The sequence below is a fragment of the Hordeum vulgare genome, chromosome 1H, assembly GCF_904849725.1.
Source record: "Hordeum vulgare subsp. vulgare chromosome 1H, MorexV3_pseudomolecules_assembly, whole genome shotgun sequence".
In the NCBI taxonomy this organism is placed as follows: Eukaryota; Viridiplantae; Streptophyta; class Magnoliopsida; order Poales; family Poaceae; genus Hordeum; species Hordeum vulgare.
In genome coordinates, this window is record NC_058518.1 from 488908418 (window position 1) to 488924963 (window position 16546).

The following is a 16546-nucleotide window of genomic DNA, read 5'->3' on the forward strand; positions in this document are numbered from 1 at the left end:
AATTTCAGTCTCTAGCTCATCTCGTTCATTGCCTGTAATTACACGCACTATATTCTTTTGTACGCTATTATGCAGAATGGAGATTCTTCAATGCAAAAAGAGGGAATCTATGACATTGGGTTCGTTGACCCATATATCCTTAAAGAAAAATTGATAGGAGACCACCCTGAAGACTGACAAGAAAACTTGCTAAGATTTTTAAAGGCACAAAATACCAAAAAAATACTATTTGCTTACAACTTCAAGTGAGTGTTACTGTCTTGTACTACAAATTCTATTTTGACTACTCGATGTTAAGTGTAGTTGATGAGTTATGCATGCCTACTTATATATATAAACATGCGCACGTACCACTGGATCTAGCTAATCATTAAAGTTGACCCTTGAACTGTTGATGCCCTCGAATCACTAGGTAAAAACCCTCAAGAACACATCAGCGTTATTAAAATGCTCGACAGGCAATTTCAATCATTATCGCACTATATCGGCCTTTGTCATTCATTTCCTGATATTAAGTAATTAATAACTCCTTTATTCATTTTCTTTGCCAGGCAGGGTTTGGAAACGGTTCATCAAAGAGGTTGTCGGTGAATGGAAACCGAAGCTGAGTTGGCGACTCGCAACATAATTAATTAAGTAGTACTAGCTAGGTCCACGCATCTCTTTAATCCTAGTTTCAATAGCATTATAATGCTTGATTATTATCTGATTGAATTCTATTCTCGCAAAGTGCATGAGCCAGAAACAAGTGACTAATTTATATGCATACTACGTTTGCGGCGGCCAAATGGCGCAGAGATGTAAGATAACTTGAGGTACGTAAACACTATTTACAAATTTTTATAATGATCTAATATATATACACATAACTAATATATTCATATTGATCTCCTTCTTTAAAGACTGAAGCCATGCGGAAGAAGCTACTATCAGAGAACTGCCTACGAGCAATTCAATAGGACATTGCGGGATTTTTGCTTACGGAGATCATATCTGAAAGCGGAAAATACCATTGCATGTAATGATCTATAAATTGTAGGAGAAGTTGTATATACCAAATTGTATATACATATGTAGGGTCGTACGAAAAATTACACTATATATGCATCAACATGTATAGTTTGTAGTACCGTAAAACATGTTTGAAATAAAAAAGAATTGATCAAAAAAAACACAACATAAAAAGGAAAAATAAACCATAAAATCTAACAAAAATAAACCCTAAAACCCTAAACTCCAACAAAAATTAAACCCTAAAAATCTAAACCCCAACAAAAAAGACACAAAATCCTTAGTCCCGGTTGGTGTCACCAACCGGGACTAAAGGTCCTTGAGCCCCACCGCACGCTCACAGCCACGTGAACGGACTTTAGTCCTGGGTTATGGCTAGCCACGACTAAAGGGTGGGGGGCTTTAGTCCCCACCTTTTAGTCCCGGTTGGTGATCCGGGACTAATGGTCATTGCCAACTGGGACTAAATCCCCGTTCTCCACTAGTGTACGTTTCCCAACACCTTTATCAATTGCCGATTTAACTATTTGATGAAACATGTTGCAATACTCAAAATTATGCTTGGACGAATCATGCAAATTACAAAACATTCATCCTTGGTTTGATGGCTTGGTATGGTGATCAAGAATTCTAATGTAATTATTTCTCACCAACAAATCAAATATTTGACCACACATGCTTAAATTAAAGGTATATTTCTTATTTTCTAGCCAATATAAGGCTTTGGAGGTAAGCAAACGAATGGTTCATATTTGGAATCTCCCCATTCGGCTATGCATTGTGTTTGCACTCTATCTCGAGTGTCTTTGAATAAGATATTATGTTAGCATCGGTTTTCCCAAAAGAATTTAACCTTCGCTTTTAAATATCTGAAACGAAAATAGTTTGAACACACATGTTTCATTTGAGACCAAGTGTAAGCAAAGTATGAAACAAACAAAGCTACCCAATTAGATATGAACTTTAAGTAAAGCAATGGCAAAAGCTTTAGTTGGAATAAGACATCATCGGTCTCTATGGATGTTAGAACATTTTGACCGATATGTTGTGTAATGGTTTTATTGCTAACAAATAAATTACCCTTCCTCATTGGTCTTTCAAAACTACTTATGAGAATTTTTCTAATAGAAGCATCAACAATAAAGTTGTGATCAAATCGGAAAATAGGTAAATCAATTGCTAGACATAACTCTTCAAATATGTTGGGAGAGCATGATGGTTGTGTATTATGAACAATAGCTTGCTCCACTTTTGGATAACTCTCCAACACTTTGTTGTTTTCTTTTTCTTGAATAGATTCGACACATGTACACACGAACACGTCACATGTACCCTCGACAACGGGGCTCATGCACCGCAGCTCACCTCGAAGCAGGCCCGTCCGGAAGGGCGGTACACAAGCAATCCGGTGGGTGCTTCTGAGGACCCGAAACCCCACACGCCCGGAAAGGGCTCCGTCAGGGCGCGTGGCGGCTATAGGTTGCGCTAGATCGACCTCATCGTCCAAAGGGCCTCATGGATCAATTCCCTCCAAGATAAAAGCGAACGAAGAACGAGGAAGAAGAAGAAGAAGGGAGAGGGATAAAGGTAAAGGTAAAAAGCGGTAGATTAATTTGTTTGATTTTGTGTTGTTGTTGTTCAATCGGTTCGTCACCTCTTTTCTATATAAGATGGGGTGAACTTCCCATACAATAAAAGGACTTGCCTTGTCGTCCAAATCACAAAAAACTAACCTAATACGGACTCTTCATGACCTCCGGGCCGGATGTCCCGGATGATCCAGCCAAGCCCAAATTTCTGACGGCAGCACATTGATCGAACTATAACTTTTCCATATAACCTCGTATTAAAACAATTATTATATCAAAATCTACCGGTTCGACCAGACGAACAATTTTGCTTTTTTTTAGGGGTAGACGAACAATTTTGCTGCTGAATACTTTTCGATGTGAGGTCTTCTTGAGGAAGTTTCGGGATGTTTTCTAATATCTGCAGTAGAAAACGTTGCCCGCACGTCCGGACTCTTGTCCAGATCACCCAAGCTCCATCCGGATCATCTGGGCGCCACCCTGATCATCCAGCTTCAATGGGCTCAAAAATTACTGTTATGTTGGTTTATACTGAAAAGTAGTTGAAATACAATGGTACCTTTAAATATAGAAGAAAAAATAGATGAAACATGTCATGGTAATTTTATTGTAAACCCTATGACAACTTCAGTATAAACATGTGACAACTTTTAGCTCAAAAAAATCATCAAAACATATCAATATGAGATCTAGTTTTTAAGGAACTCGTCGAGACGGATTTAATGATGAAAACGGATTTTTAATTGGATTTTTTATTTAAAAGATAAAACATTTTTAAGTCTAAAAACCAAAAAGATTTCACTGACGTCATATATTTGATACGACAAGATGAATGGTTATAGAGGCGTGTGGACCATATTGCCTCATGTCAAACGTGTGTGCATTATCATTTACTCCCTACGTTTCTAAATATTTGTCGTTTTAGATATATTTCACTACAGACTACATATAAATATAATTTAAAGGTTAGATTCATTCATTTTCGTATGTAGCCCAAGTTGAATTTTTAAAAAATAAATATTTAAAAACGGAAAGAGTAGAAACAAAAATGGCTATATCATGAATCAAGTCATTTGGGGTGTGTTTGGTTTGAGGACCGAAAGTCATGGAATATTCCCTGGTTCGGGTGCGGGGGTGAGCGCGGTGAGAATTGCTTGGTTATTTCTTTTTTTCTTTGCTTTCTCATACGAATAACGAGTCGATTCCTTCAAATCGGTGGAATCGGTTGATAAAGCTTCTGAAAGGAATATTCCCTGCATGCGGATGACCCAATTTCGATTCCTAACCCAACTAAACACGAGAACGGCTGCTAGGGATGGAACCAACTCTACGATTCCACCTCATCCTAAAACCAAACACATCCTTGTAGAGTAGTACTAGTACTGGTTAAGTAGCCGGTCAAGCATCACATCCTCAGATAGGCACCCTCTACATAGCGCTAAACTCTCTTCCTTCCGGCCCTCCCAGACCCAATTATTAGGTCCCTAAACCCTCGTCTCCTTCCGCGCACGGCCGCACCGGAGCCGCCGCCGGAGATGTCGCTCTCCAAGCCGCTCGCGGCGCGCCGCCTCGTGCCGGCGCTCTTCCCGCTCGCCCACGCGGACGCCGCCTCGGCCGCGGCCTCCCGCCGCGCCCGCCGCCGGGGCGCGTTCGTCTCGACGCCCCCGGCCCCGCCGCCCTCCCCGAGCTCCGTGCGCCTCGCGGAGCCGCTCCCCTCGCTGGCCCCCTCCCGCCTCGCGCTCCACAACAGCGTCCTGGCCCTCCTCTCCCCTACCCCCGCCGCCCAGGCCCCCGACCTCGACGAGGCCGCGCTGCTCACCCGCCACGCGCTCCACTCCAACTGCCGCCCCTCCTCCTTCACCTGCATCGCCGTCCTCGCCGCGCTCCTCCGCGCGCGCCGCCTCGACGACTTCTTCGCGCTCCACCGCTTCGCCCTCCAGGCCGCAGTCCCGCCCACCGCCGCCACCCACGCGCTCTACCTCTCCGCCCTCGCCGCGCGCCGCCTCCCCGATGCCGCACTCCTCCACCTCCGCCTCATCGCCCGCCCCGGATCCCCCGTGCCCCCCTCCCCGACCGCCTACCGGGTCGTGGTCAAGTGCCTCGTCGCGGACCACGGCCGCCTCGCCGACGCCGTCGAGCTCAAGGATGAGATGCTCGCCTCCGGGTTCGTCGGACCCGATCCCCATGTCTACAGCCTCCTCATGGCTGGGTTTGTGGAAGCCAGGGATGGGGCCAAAGCCGTGGAGCTCTACCAAGAATTGCAGGACAAGCTTGGTGGCGAGCCTGTCCTCGATGGCATCGTGTACGGGAGCCTCATGAAGGCCTACTTCCTTATGGGAATGGAGGAGAAGGCCATGGAGTGCTACAAAGAGGTCTTCTCTCCGGACTCAGAGGTGAGGTTTGGGACTGAGAGCTATAATGAGGTGGTGGATGCGCTTGGGCAGAACCAAAGGTTAGAGGATGCACTCAACCTGTTCGACAGAATGCTTCGGGAGCATGACCCTCCATTGAGGATTACGGTTGATGTGAGAAGCTTCAGCGTGATGGTGGATGCCTACTGTGCGGCTGGAAGGTTTGAGGATGCGATTGCGGTGTTCCGGAGGATGGGAGAGTATAAGGTGGTACCTGATGTAGCAGCATACAACAATCTGATTCGCCATCTCGGGCTTAATCGACTGGTAGATGAGGCAGAGGTGCTCCACAAGGAGATGTGCGAGCAAATTCTTGTTGCAGATGAGGAGACATGTGTTCTGCTCATGGAGGCGTGCTTTAAGGCGGACCGCATCGATGATGGTATCAGTTACTTCGACAAAATGGCTGAGTTGGAGTTGAAGCCCGATGCATCTGCATATCATAGGATTGTCGACGGCCTGGTCGGTTTAAGCTTGCTCGACAAGGCTCAGGAGTACTTCGATCAGATGAGGGAGAAGGGAATTCACCCAAGCATTGCAACCTATGAGACACTGCTGAAGGCGTATGTTGACGTTGGCGCGGCACGGTTGGATGATGCAGCCAAGGTAGCAAAATGTATCCTCTTGGATGAGAATGTGGTTTTTAGTGATGAGATGAGGGAGCTTTTGGAAGGCGCACTCCGTGGAGAGGGCAGGGAAGATGACATAGCAAAGCTGTATGAAGACGTGGAGAGAGAGAAGGCCGAAGCAGTTCTGCGGGCGGAGGAAGAGAAGGCGAGGGCAGAGGCACTTGCCAGGGAAGAGAGGGCGGCGAGGAGGGCAGAGGCTGCTGCCAAGGACGAGGCTGCGGCGAAAGCTAGTGCTGCTGCCATCGAGGCTATCATTGGCCATAGAAGGAAAACAGAAGGTGAGACAGCAGAACCTGCATCTACTCCAAACGCTCTCGGCGGCGGGTTTCTCAGCAGGCTTGGCCTCAGTTCGCCTGGAGAAGGTGCGCCTCAAGACACCCCAATAATAAGCACTGAAACAAAAGATGGGCAGGAGCAATTTTGATGGTCATGAGCCTTCATGTCCTGCATTTGTTCTGAGCACTAGTCGTGCATTTTCGTATCGATTCTAGGGGCATCAATCTGTATGAACTCTGATGGCTACAAAGGTTTCTAACTTTCGACTGTATCTCCAGTTGAGACCTTGTGTAACTATGATTGATGCATAACAATAGAGCAATAACCATGAGATCTTGATGAATTGTCATCAATAGTATATTTTTCCTATTTGTCAAGTACTCCCTTCGTAAACTAATATAAAAGCATTTAAAAACACTACTTTAGTAATCTAAACACTCTTATATTAGTTTACAGTGTATAATGAAATTGTAAACCAGTTGTATTTCTGTCTGGAACTGCAACACGAACTACGGACAAAAGCAGAATGTGGGACTCCGTACTACTATCTGAAATCGTACTGTATTTCATTCTGTGATAATGTTTGCCTTACACAGTATCAACACAATCCACGCGTATATTGAGGAGAAACAATCAAACGTATGATAAACCCATAGTTTAGCTGCTGAAAAGGCTACCAGAAGGCACAGCCGGCAAATGATGCTGCATTTTGGCCTCTGAATCAGCCCAGGAACCCTGATATTGTTTTGGTAAACATATAGTTCTAGGGCTCCATTGTCTCGGAAAATCTTGGCTCCGCAGCCTTGAAGGGTCGGTGTCCCTACAGATTCTTCATCAACAAGAACAACAATTATCTTCTCTTGCCCCTCTCCTCCGTCATCGGGGATCTGCAAGTGTAAGGGCCAAATTGACGTCAGTCTCAGTTACCCATAGTCCCAATGACGTGCCGAAAAGAGTAGAAACCACCTCAAACATGGCTTCTGTTAAAATGCCCTCCAAAATAGATCGTAGACCTCTCGCCCCGGTTTCTCTCACAGATGCTTTCTTTGCTATTAGCCTCAAAGCGTTTTCAGTAATATGCAATTTTACCTTGTGGAGGAAAAATGAACAAACACATTTCTTGTTACAAATCATCAAAGAAGGAATCCTTTAGTTAAAACTTCTGACGCGAACAAATCACGGACTAACATCATTCATCTTGAACAACTTCTTGTATTGCTTGGCTATTGCGTTCTTGGGCTCTCTGATAACCTGGAAAGATAAATTAGCTAGGTTTTCGATTTGTCGACAAAATGGGATGAAACAGTGCAATGCAGAATGTAATAACTGGACTGCAAAGCAGTCCTTCAGGAAGAAATTATTATAACAGAGATGGTCCCAAATAAAATAGTCAGGAAGGAAACAAAAATGCGCAAAACGTGTGCTACCTGAATCAGTTGATCTTCAGTGAGATGAGTCAAGCCAACTATTATTGGCAACCTCCCAATAAATTCTGGTGTCAGGCCATAGGCAATCAGATCATCATTCTCGATCTAAATAAGGAGTTATTGAGTATTATCTCTTGTATCAACGTGGGCATTAACAACTAAAACGTGGCACAAAACCGGTAACTAAGCTACCTCTTCAAACAAGCTTGATTGTTCATTCATCAAAGCATAATCCCTCAATTCATGACGTATTGGTGTTCCGAAACCAAAAGGACAGTGGTGAAGTCTTGCATACCACACAGATACTTTCAGACACGATTTAGAAGTTATATATAAAAGAAGAATAGAATGGTTCCAAAAGGTAGAAATCTGAATAACCTTTCTGAGATAATCTTTCCCAAGTCTGAGAAGGCACCTCCACAAATGAAGAGTATGTTTGTTGTATCAACCTGCAAAACAAATTAAACGTATCCCCAATCCATCATTGTAATAAGAAGGTACTGATTACATTTTTGTAGTAAATTTAGTTCGTAGTGCCAACTGCCTGCGACAAAAGGAACAGCAGCCATCTATGAAGTTCAGTTAACCACATGTCACCCAGGCAAGCAACAACTACATATTGAAGACTATCCAAGTCATAGCAGCATTCAATAGTTTGGAGCTTTTTGGTGCTAAACTGTTGAAATACTGAGCTAGGAAGTGGGCACTAGGCACATAGAAGTCTAAGCAGCCTGTAGAAATTTCTCAAAAACAATTACCTCGACACAACCATGAGACAGGCCATTTTGACTTCTTTTCCTTGGCACACTGATCACCTATGAAGACAAACATGGAATCGTTCTTGTTTAGAAACGAACAAATCGAATACGGTGCATGTGAGTCTGGAGTTTATCTACTTGGAAAACAGTACTAGAAATCTTTTTGTAGGTTATGAAACCGTGCACTCTTCTAAAGAGCACACAACTACAAATGTAACATAGCCACTTACCGTTCCTTCAAACATCTTTAAGAGTGCTTGCTGGACACCCTCTCCAGAGACATCCCTCCGGTCCTCCTGGCAACCAACCTGAATATACCAAAGCATAATATTAGCGTACATGTAATGGGCTCCACTATATATCACGGTAGTGGTAATAATGATCATGAAACACTTCTCAACAACCTTCTTTGCAAGCTTATCAACTTCATCGATGTAGATAATGCCACGCTCTGCAGCTTCGACATTGAAGTCAGCAGCCTAAGAGGCAGAACACATCAGAATTCAACATGTTAGTTATCAGTGTGATCTAGTTCATATTAAAAGGGAAAGTGCCTTTGGGGATCCAACGAATCGTCAAGGACAGAAAGTGGTTGGTTACAACTAAATTGCTGAAATGCATCAACGCTCTGTTTTAACCCAAATGGTAGTATAAAACTAGTAACAAACGCGGAGTGAACAAACAGACAGAACAGACTCATAGGCTGATAAGTACCACTAGAAGTTTGTAGACGATTGATTCCACGTCTTCCCCCGAGTACCCAGCCTGAAAGAGCAGTCTATATGTAGCATCAGAAAGAAGAAAGCAACAATAAAACCAGCTTCCTGATTTTTCTTGCCGCGATACGTATGAAGGACCAATGCATCAAACAGAGCTTTCTAGCGGCATACACACAAGCCATGATTACCTGTGTGACTGCTGTTGCATCAGCAATCACGAAGGGCACATTCGCAAAGCGAGCCAGCGTTTTCGCTAGAAGTGTTTTACCTGATCCAGTGGCATCGCATTAGCAAGCAAACAACATCACATTATTAGAACACTCAAGTGGTAAAAGTAACACATGCGCTTTCTACAGCACCTGATCCAGTTGGCCCAAGCAGAAGGATGTTACTCTTTTCGAGCTCGGTGTCATCCTCGGCGGCCGTACCAGCATCACGACCCGCCGAGGCTTGCGAAGAGCTAGGGTCGACCACCAGGTTCACCACCACACAAGTGAAACTCTCAGTTAGAACTCATGAGAGGGCTCGCTGACAGTGACACTGTACACGAACCACCAACGAATTTCAGTCACCGGGTGGGAAGGATCTGACCTCTTGTTGGAGGGCTCGCTGTATATCCTCTTGTAGTGGTTGTGCACGGCAACGCAGAGCACCTGCACACACAGCCATTCAACCAACTCCCCTGCTGAACTCATCCATGGCTTGTACTGTACAACTAGTAGCTGAATTCTGTTCTTCTATAGGGCGTAGCAGGAAGAAATTCTGCACGGGACTAAGCACGATCCTGGTAGTTCTGCGCTAAACGGGACAATCTCTGAGGTTAACCTTTTTGGCCTTGTCTTGGCCGACGACGTACTGGTCCAGGCCCCGCCGGATCTCCTTGGGCGTAGGGAACCGCGGCGGCGGCGGCGACTTGGACTGCGCCGCGGAGTAGCAGGAGGGCGCGCGCGAGGGCACGGGGGACACGCGCGCGGCGGAGCAGGCGCGGGTGGAGAGGAGGCGGCGCGCGGCCGCGTACATGAGGACAAGGTCGCCGGAGCAGCCGCCGGTCGGCTATCTGTTTCCGACTCCGGGAAGGTGCTTCGCTCCCTCGATTTCTGGGAGCGACTAATTTTTTCTCAGTGCGAGTCGTTTTTCTACTAGTTTTTTTTTCCTCTATACACATAAGATTTGCACACTTTTTCTCTAAATAAACGTGTCTACGTTTTTCATGAGCAGATTAAAGTTAACCTTCAAGAACGAAGAAATTAAAACTATGATACAGTAAACATTATGAGTTGACTTGCAATCATTTTCTTCTTCTTAAATTTTTTTATTTTTTTTGCAAATGTTCTTCTTCTAAAAATTAATACACAAATTCATAAACTAAGAAATAATAATAATAAACATATTGTAATATAGAATGAATTGAAGGCATTGCTATTACACTACAGAAGAAATGAAGAAACAACTTTAATTTTTATTATATTTGAGGCAGGCCGGTCCTGAGATTTCGGGGGCCCGGGCCGAAATTAGATCCCAAGATGCTTAACATAAAAATAAGAAAAATGAAAAAAATACGAGAAAATAAGTTGACTACAAATTTCTCGCTCTCTCTTATAAGTCTCTTTTCTAATATATCCAATTAAGATTAGCCTAAATTTTTCATCATAATGTGAAAAATGGTACACCCTCAAGACTAGCAGATGATTTAAATGTCCATGATCATTAATATTAGTTTATTCCCTCATTCTAATTATCGGGGTTCTCCCCGCCGCCACCAACCGCCCCGCCCTCCGCCGTCGGCCGCCCTCGTAGGGTGCTTCGCCCCCCTCCTTCCCCCCCCCCCCGTCCTCCCTCCCCCATCTCCAATTCCCGCCTTCCCCAACCTCCCGACCTGCTTCCTCCGCCACAGCAGGAGCACCGGACCCCATCTCTGCCCCCCTCCCGCTTCACCGCTGCCGGAGGGGACGTCGGCGAAGTCGCGCGCGCCCCAGGGATGGCGGCGGCGGGGCCCCTCGCGTCGACCCTCGGGCTATGGCGGCGGCGCCCCGCGTCGGCGGTTGCGGGATCCCGTGTGATCTCGCCAATCGGAGGGCGGATCCGGGGCTCCATGACCGGATCTGGCGAGGCACTCGGCCCTGGTGGTAGGGAGCGGCAGCCGGGAGCGGCAGCCGGGAGCGGCTGCGCTGGTCGGCTGGGCACGAGCACTGTCCAGGGCGCGTGGTGCAGTGGCCTTGGCTGGTGCGTGGCGGCCATGCTCAGCGGTCGGTGGCGGTGGATATCCAGCGCAGCTCCTGGAGAAATCCTTGCTCCGGTCTTCATCGGAGCCGTGACGGCGACGCCCGCGGGTGCCGCTATCTTTCTTGGAAGCGTCGTTGTGGAGGTGCGTTGTTCCCCTTCGTCGGCCGCTGCCCGCACCGCCACCTGCGCCCCCAGGTCCTGATCTGTGGGCCTCTCTCCTGCGGATTCTTAGCGGTGTCGGTGTGGTTGTCGGGGCCCAACCTGCGGGTGAAGCCGGTGGAGGAGATTCGGATTGGGGGAAACACCTTGGTTGGCCTAGGCCGGCCGCGCCGACGACGACGCTCAAGGGCGTCGTTGTTCTTTTTGGAGACGTCGGTATATATCTGCTCTTCTGCTCCCCTTCCTTGCCTCTCGGGTGAAAACCCTAACTCCGGTGGGCGGCGGCGGCGTCCTTGATGTCGTGACCTTCCTGAAGGCGTCGCCTTGAGGGCTGAGTGGTGGTGGGCACTGTGTGCGTCCTGAACGGCTGCTGGTGGTGGGCACTGCTTCGGGGGAAACCCTAGGATCTGGTCTTCCAGATCGGACGATGACGGTATTGCGGTGTGTTTCTCTCTTGAGAGCATCGTTTGTGGAGCAGCGCTGGCAGACTGAGGCAGGAGGTGGAGCGGCTTCGTCTTGCATGGAATTTCGGTGGAGCTGTCAAGTCATGCCTGGCCGACAGGTGCTACGCAGAGTCATGCCTGGTTGGCAGGTGCTACGCACGACAGATCTCCCGGAGTCTTCGCATCTGGACGGATGAGCGCAGGGCGGTGGCGCCGTTGGGCGCCATGGTGGCGTCGACGGATGATTGGACTGACAAGGATGATGCGGATCTCTTTCCTGAAGATGGGTCAGTGGTTCGAGGATGATGGCGGCTGGTAAAACATGTGCGTGAGGTGTGCGTTTTAAGTGTGTTGCACCGGCTGTTGTTCCCGATACGTTATGTGGATGGATTGGAAACAACACCGGTCTTAGATATGTGGAGTGAGAGCACTCCACATTATCAAGTTTGTAGGTGTGAGTGGTGGCTTTGGGTGGATTGATGTATACTCTTATTAGACCTTTATGAAATAATTAATAAGATGGATGCATGCATCGATTGATGCAGAGGCGATTGATGCAGAGGCCGGGGGTTCAACCTCCTTTTCTAAAAAAAATCTAATTATCGGCATGCCCATGAACTAAGAAAATTATAACCCCGATAATACCTTATGGTAAGTCAATTATCAGTGGCCAGTTACAACAGTGTAGAGGCAATATAATCATTTATAAAATTTGATCAATTATTATGATGAAATAGGGCATAGACTACATGTATGAATAAAGATCAGAGACATACCTTCCCTTCTTTGTAACTTGTATATGCGATCACATATCTGAGAGAGTTAGCGCGGTTGCATGGGAGGCAGCGACGTGGTTATCTCCAGCAGCTGGTTGTACTCGGATCAAGGAAGGAAATCAGGAACGGTTTGTTTTCCCATAACTATCCCTAATTAATCGCATACTGGTTGTACTCGGATCAAGGAAGGAAATCAGGAACGGTTTGTTTTCCCATAACTATCCCTAATTAATCGCATACAAGTAGTTATACTATTTTATCAATCATGCCTTTGCTGGAAGGAGGAAACTTATGAATAACGAGCTAGTACCTCTACTTCATGTATCGTACATTAAGGAAGGAAATCCTGGATTAAAGATAGAAATCGCGGGAAAAAGGAAAGCCTGGACAATAGTAATACTTCAGCATTTTGGGACCCCTCTAGCACCGGGGCCCGGGGCGGCCCCCGTTCGCACCCCCCCTCCCCCCCCCCGGGCCGGGCCTGACTTGAGGTGCTTTGTATTTCTGATAAAAATTTATAATAGTTCTGATGTTTTCCCTAAAAATATGATAAAATACACACATGGTGCTTAGAACTTGCACTATCAGTGATGATAATACATGCCTTGTGTTTGATAGAGAATGAGTGAATTTTGAGAGCTCTCTCCACCTCTATTTATAGGGTGAAAGGCAGAGGCCATGGGAAAAATATCAAAATGCCCTCATAATAATGTTTCAATAGTGTTTCCACTATCCATAGTACGCATGTACTCCATACTGAAACAATGAAATAACAACGTTGGAGATTGATCGTTTCTCGCCAGGACAAATATAAACAGCGTTCCATGTCGGTGATGCCGCCTCACCAACTTGCTCACATGCACGCGCATCCACGCACACAAGATGACTTGCCCGTCACCAACCGGTGATAGTCCGGCTACCCCCTGCCTCCGCCGCCTGGGAGAGCAGCAGGGAAACTGGTCTGATCGACGGGCCTGTACGAAGCTGCGGTGACCTAGCCTCGGTGCAAGCTCACGGCTGTCACCTGCCGAAACAAGCTCACAGGATACATTGCCACGATTTAGGTTTACAAACTCAGCATGACATGACAAAAGGATCATAGCAACTCAATTCAATGAAATGGGGAGATCATTTCTTCTGGAGGCGTAATTTGCCCTGATTTTAGGATACAAGCAAGGCAAACATTGCAGACATCTCATCTGTCCAGGCTTCATTCAACTAAGTGTGCGACAAATTATTAGACCTCATCGACGAGTCGAATTTACCGAGCCGTGTGTACCTTTTCACCAGCATCAAGAATAGTATTTCAGAAAAACCAAAACTTCGCAACGCGCATCACGAGAAACTGATTGGCTAACAGAGTCTTCAGCTCTTAATCGACAGCCGCGGAAAGGTACTCATGGAAGGAGGGCGCTCAGACGCTGTAGCCAGTTAAGGTGAAACCCCTGCCGGCGATCTCACCGACGCAGAACCATCCGTAGAGCTCGAGGCCGAACAGCGCAGCGATGCCCGCGTGCTCCACGTTCAGATCGCTCCTGTTTCTCCACAGCTGCTTCACTTGGTCCACCTCCTTCCAGAATGCTTCGCAGCGGCCAGGGATGCTGCAGCAAACATAAGTGTGTCAGTGATACAGATACAGTCAGTAATCAAGTTGCGGCCAATGTAAGTATGACATTTCGATATGAAACTATGTCAGGTAAATGCGATGGTTAGCTATCTTTTGTCAGTCTTTCAATTGTAACTAAGGAATGGTCTACACAGGTATGCAGTTGTAGAGCATGGTTCAGGAAATTGCAAGTGCAGATTTAGAGGGATGCCTTCAACAAAACTTTCGCAAAGTGCAGCTATTCAAGAAGTCATAATGACAGTACCCCCTCACATATAGACCAACATATCATAGTATCATGAACAAAAAACCATTACGAAAGGTATAACTAGAGCACATTCTATTCGCTATGAAATCTAAACAGAACTCATTATTACTAGAGTAACCTTCCCAAAGGAGAATTGAAGAAATAACAAGCTTACTGACAATAAGAAAAGGCAAATCCTGACATGGTGGAGTTAGTTAAATAAGCATAAATCTTAAAAAAAATAATCTAAAATGGATATGAACTAGAAAGACATGACCATATAAAAACCAGCAATTTATCTATTATTACATCTTCGTTAACAGAGAAATCAGAAAAACTCTCAGCAAGGTTTCCCAAAGGAGAAATGAAGAAATAACAAACTTGCTGACAATCAGAAAAGGCACATTGATGAAGTTAGTTATCATAATTTCTGACATAAACTAGAAATACATGACCATATAAAAATTGGCAACTTAACCATCATTACATCTTCGTTCACAGATAACTTAGAAAAACTGTCAGCAAAGGCTTAATGTTCCAATCTAAGGACTATAGCATTGTGGGCCTGAACTTACAGTCAGAACAAGACAAATTGAGTATGGGCTAGCGCTGCACGATGGAATTAGATAAGTAGAATGTTACTTACTAACGACCTGTGCAGCTATCTGAACGAAAACCATAACTAAAACATAGCTCATCATTATCATTCTTGGAGATAAGATCATCACCACATTTCAGAAATACAGTTTGATAGTTTCTTCAATCAGAACACTTGTAGTAATGCACTAGCATTACTAGTTTATTGGTCAAGAATTCACAAATCAAACAAAGAGGCAACTTAAATTAGGTTTCATGAATAACTGGCAATTTATCTATCAGTGTTCCATTTCTTGTAGATGAGATAAGATCATCGCATCACCCCATTTTTCATAACACTGTTCCATGGTTTGCCCAATATGAACACCTGCATAATGTAGTATTATTACTACCTCATTCATCAATCAGCCACAAGTCGACAAAGATGGAATATAAATTAGGTTATATATAACAAACAAGTTATGTTTAGACTATCAACACCAGTAATCTTTACGAAATCACATGCCCCAAATAACAGTCTGGCCTAGGGCGTTGTCTGTCTGACAAGTCACGCCAAGAATTATAACATTTTGAATCACGAACAAGCAATAGGTTGGGCAGATAGCAACAGTAACTGCATCGATCCATATATGCACAGAAGGACCATGCAATCGATTCGATCCGCGAACGGAGGCGCCAAAACAAGGACCGCCGGGAGGGAAGGATGGAGAGGGAGGGAGATGGGGAATGGACCTGGCGATGCGGGTGTAGAAGAGCTGCTTGGAGAGCTCCTGGCACTTCTCGACGGTGGGCGGCTGCACGACGAACTGCTTGTTCTTCTCCATGAGGGTCTTGTGGTAGGCGCAGCCGTGCCTGGCCGCGAACCGCGTCGCCTCGCAGGCCTTGGCCTGCAGCTGCGCCAGCTTGGACCCCAGCGCCGCCATGGATGGATCTGCTGCTCCTTCCGGGACGCGACGGCTCCTGGGAAGAAGGGGGTGTCGCGGGAATGCGGCCAGGTGAGATCGCGGGAGAGGATCCGGGATCGGGCGGATGGGGGGTGGGGGGGGGGGGGGGCTTACCTTGGGGGATCGGAGGAGGAGGCGGCGGCGGCGGCGGCGGGTTGGTTGTGCCTGCTCGTGTGTGGTTCTTTCTTTGGGAAGGGGGCGGCTTTTGGGAGGGCGCAGAGGAGGGGAGGGGAGAGGTTTTTTTTACTATTATTTCCTTGGCTTGGAGAAGAGGTCAATGCTGGTTTCGTTGGGCCGAATGGTTCATACCGGGTTTGCTTCAAACATTTTGTGAACTATTCTTTCTGTATCTAAATACTTGTAATTTATGAGGATGGGATTCATAATTAAAATGTACAAAATTTTTGCGAATACAAAATAAACTGGATAGATATGAGGACAAATCTAACAAAGCAGATCTAAACTGAATGATAGGGTACATTCCGATCGGTCCAGATAATGAAAATCTTAGTTAAACAGAGGGAGGAGGCCAGCGATGAAAAGAAAACTTAAGGCTAGGTTCAAATCGGAGCGGAAAAACTATAGTTTTGTTGTTTTACAACTTTTTTATCAACCTTTTAACTAACAAAATGGCTTTGTGAATTTTATTGAAGTTAAGTGACGGCTTGACAGCAGTTAGTTTATACCAGAACATATTCAGATATAAATATAGATGTATATAAAGTGGGTAT

At 45.9% G+C, this 16546-nt stretch overlaps 3 protein-coding genes across 3 annotated transcripts; 1 reads left to right on the forward strand and 2 right to left on the reverse strand.

Annotated features, from left to right (window-relative positions):
* Positions 1-4076: 4076 nt before the first annotated feature.
* On the forward strand, positions 4077-6259 carry LOC123448526 (pentatricopeptide repeat-containing protein At3g49240, mitochondrial-like). The gene has a single exon (XM_045125452.1). The coding sequence runs from the start codon at positions 4136-4138 to the stop codon at positions 6062-6064; it is 1929 nt and encodes a 642-aa protein (XP_044981387.1). The 5' UTR covers positions 4077-4135; the 3' UTR covers positions 6065-6259.
* Positions 6260-6461: 202 nt separating this feature from the next.
* On the reverse strand, positions 6462-9906 carry LOC123448531 (CLP protease regulatory subunit CLPX1, mitochondrial-like). The gene is made up of 14 exons (XM_045125463.1): positions 9646-9906; positions 9412-9473; positions 9180-9280; positions 9009-9088; positions 8816-8866; positions 8506-8580; positions 8332-8409; positions 8102-8158; positions 7722-7792; positions 7536-7629; positions 7344-7448; positions 7105-7167; positions 6883-7005; positions 6462-6803 (listed from the first exon to the last, which is right to left on the reverse strand). Exons 1-14 carry the CDS (start codon positions 9838-9840, stop codon positions 6483-6485), a joined length of 1476 nt encoding a protein of 491 aa, XP_044981398.1. The 5' UTR covers positions 9841-9906; the 3' UTR covers positions 6462-6482.
* Positions 9907-13531: 3625 nt separating this feature from the next.
* On the reverse strand, positions 13532-16028 carry LOC123448539. The gene is made up of 3 exons (XM_045125476.1): positions 15930-16028; positions 15604-15831; positions 13532-14022 (listed from the first exon to the last, which is right to left on the reverse strand). The coding sequence occupies exons 2-3, from the start codon at positions 15792-15794 to the stop codon at positions 13836-13838; spliced, it is 378 nt and encodes a 125-aa protein (XP_044981411.1). The 5' UTR covers positions 15795-15831; positions 15930-16028; the 3' UTR covers positions 13532-13835.
* Between the last annotated feature and the right edge of the window lie 518 nt (positions 16029-16546).

Excerpts from the sequence above, each read along its gene's own strand:
- LOC123448526 (XM_045125452.1), top strand. The coding sequence starts at position 4,136 with ATGTCGCTCTCCAAGCCGCTCGCGGCGCGCCGCCTCGTGCCGGCGCTC.
- LOC123448531 (XM_045125463.1), bottom strand. The coding sequence starts at position 9,840 with ATGTACGCGGCCGCGCGCCGCCTCCTCTCCACCCGCGCCTGCTCCGCC. Across the intron at positions 9,281-9,411 it reads AGCGAGCCCTCCAACAAGAG|CTCTTCGCAAGCCTCGGCGG; the intron begins GTCAGATCCTTC and ends GGTCGACCCTAG. Across the intron at positions 9,089-9,179 it reads GCTTGGGCCAACTGGATCAG|GTAAAACACTTCTAGCGAAA; the intron begins GTGCTGTAGAAA and ends CCACTGGATCAG.
- LOC123448539 (XM_045125476.1), bottom strand. The coding sequence starts at position 15,794 with ATGGCGGCGCTGGGGTCCAAGCTGGCGCAGCTGCAGGCCAAGGCCTGC. Across the intron at positions 14,023-15,603 it reads TTCTACACCCGCATCGCCAG|CATCCCTGGCCGCTGCGAAG; the intron begins GTCCATTCCCCA and ends TGTTTGCTGCAG.